At 61.5% G+C, this 2,011-nt stretch overlaps 1 protein-coding gene across 1 annotated transcript in view; it reads left to right on the top strand.

Annotated features, from left to right (window-relative positions):
- Positions 1 to 862: 862 nt before the first annotated feature.
- Positions 863 to 2,011, top strand: part of MNEG_7093 (outer membrane protein porin) — a gene marked incomplete at both ends in the record, with an annotated part of 3,574 nt that continues 2,425 nt past the window's right edge. Inside the window, 3 exons of the mRNA XM_014044436.1 lie at positions 863 to 1,050; positions 1,263 to 1,393; positions 1,735 to 1,854. Coding sequence (XP_013899890.1) covers positions 863 to 1,050; positions 1,263 to 1,393; positions 1,735 to 1,854 — 439 coding nt within the window. The remainder of the gene's footprint in view (positions 1,051 to 1,262; positions 1,394 to 1,734; positions 1,855 to 2,011) is intronic.

The following is a 2,011-nucleotide window of genomic DNA, read 5'->3' as shown; positions in this document are numbered from 1 at the left end:
GCACGAAAAAATCACAGGTGCGGTGTGCCAAGTGCAAGGGCCACCTGGGGCACAGCTTTGATGACGGGCCGCCGCCCACAGGGCTGCGCTACTGCATGAACGGTGAGTGCGGCTGGCGATGGAGTTCACCCTCTCTATCTTGAATCGTGAAATCCAAAGTACACAATTCGCAGGTCTTTTAAGGGCGGCGGACGGCCGCCGGTGTGCCACACACCTGCAGATACACTGCATCTGCCACTGCAGCCGCACGTACTGTACCAACATCGATCATGGGATCACGCACCGCTCTGAACTCGCACCCACGCCTGCAGGCGTCGCGCTGGCGTTTGAACCCGCGGGCGGCGCGTGAGCAGCGGCGCGCCCATGGGCGAGGGGGCGGCGCGGGGCGGTGGCGCTCCCGGTCATTCGGGGCCCTCACGCCAGGGTGGCGCTGTGGGGTTGAGGTATGCCAGATGTGCTTTTGAATGTTTTCTCATGCTCAACGAGGCCGTAATGTGTCAATTGCTACTAGTTTAACCTTTTATTGAACGCTTGCTAGTCTTTGCCTGTTGCGTTCATGTGTGCAACTGCATGTGCTCGGGGACATGTAACAGGCGCACTGCTGCTTGCAGGGCGGCAGCGCGTTGGCTGCGCTGTGTAAGGCCTAGAAATTTTATGAAAGCACGAAAGCAACTCACGTGCACCGTAATGAGCACATGCCTGCTCGGGTCATTTGGCCGGGTCACCGCTGCTCTGACTCAGCGGGCGGACCCGTGACGCAAAGCGCATGCGCATTCATCCATGAGACCCCAAGCTCTGCGTCAACAGGTACATCGCACTCGTTTATTCATTTCCGCAAGCACCCGCATACTCCTAAAGCACCATGGTTGTCGCTGCCTTTGCCGAAGTGGGCCGGAGCGCCCGCGAGGTCCTTGTTGGAACGCGGGAGGGCGTATATTCTTTTGATCAGAAGGCCACGCTCACCACCAAAACATCGGATGGCGTGGGGCTGGTGCTGGGTGCGATCAGAGCTGGCGACAAGGCGGACCTCACCCTGAAGACGACTTACAGGTGCACAATCCGGCGCATGTGCTTTGATAATATGAAACATATCGTGAGATCAGCTGAGGCGACCCTCATCGGCCCCGATCCTCCGCCGTTGCCGCCACACTGGTCGGCACTGCAGGCGCCTTGCACACGCAGCTCCCTCGAGCCCGCAACCGCCGCCAACCACCTGCCCACATGCCCGGCCCGCGCCCCTGCCTGTGCACCCGCGCGTGCAGCCGCGACGGCTTCGATTTGAACGCGCTCTTCAAGACCGGCAGCGACTCGGTCGACGTCATCGCTAGGGCTGACAACCTGGCCCCCGGGCTTCGCGCCTCAATCTCGGCCACCCTGCCGGACACGCAATCAGGTGGGGCTCATGCGCAGCATAGTGACTGCACATACACCTTCTTTCCGATCCGTCCTCAGTGCTCTCGCGCCCATACTGACATTGCGTGACGGCGGCAGCCGCTGCGGCCTGCCGCGGTCCGGTGGCCCTGTTGTTGTTTTGAGAAGCACCCGCGGGCGAGGGAGGCCCAACTCAACTCAAAGCCTCCTGTGTGTCTGGAATCCCTCGCGATGGGGCTGCAGGCGGTGGGCCCTGCCTGGTGGACACAAGTCTTCTCGCCATCTCATCGCAGCCCCGCCACCCCATGTACAATCCGCGCCACGACACAGCAATAAATGCCGTTCCAAACATAACCGTCGCAGGGAAGCTCACGCTGGACTACAACCACCCCTTTGGCCACGCGACCGCCGCCGTCGGCCTGGGGGCGCGGCCCAAGGCGTCGCTGGCGCTGACGACGGCGGTGTACACCAACTTCCTATTGGGTGGGCGCGGTCTCGGTGCCTCAGAAACTCACTGTATGCATGTGCTGGCGGTTTATGGAGTTGCACCTTGTACGTTGTGGGGTTCCGGACGCTGAATTGCCACACACTACCCTGGAGGCCTTGTCATCTGCCATGCCGCGCTGCAGCGGTTTTGGGG

This window comes from Monoraphidium neglectum (genome assembly GCF_000611645.1).
Source record: "Monoraphidium neglectum strain SAG 48.87 unplaced genomic scaffold scaffold01224, whole genome shotgun sequence".
NCBI classification, from domain to species: Eukaryota; Viridiplantae; Chlorophyta; class Chlorophyceae; order Sphaeropleales; family Selenastraceae; genus Monoraphidium; species Monoraphidium neglectum.
The sequence above is the reverse complement of the archived record's forward strand: the minus strand, read 5'-3'. Positions and strand labels throughout refer to the sequence as shown.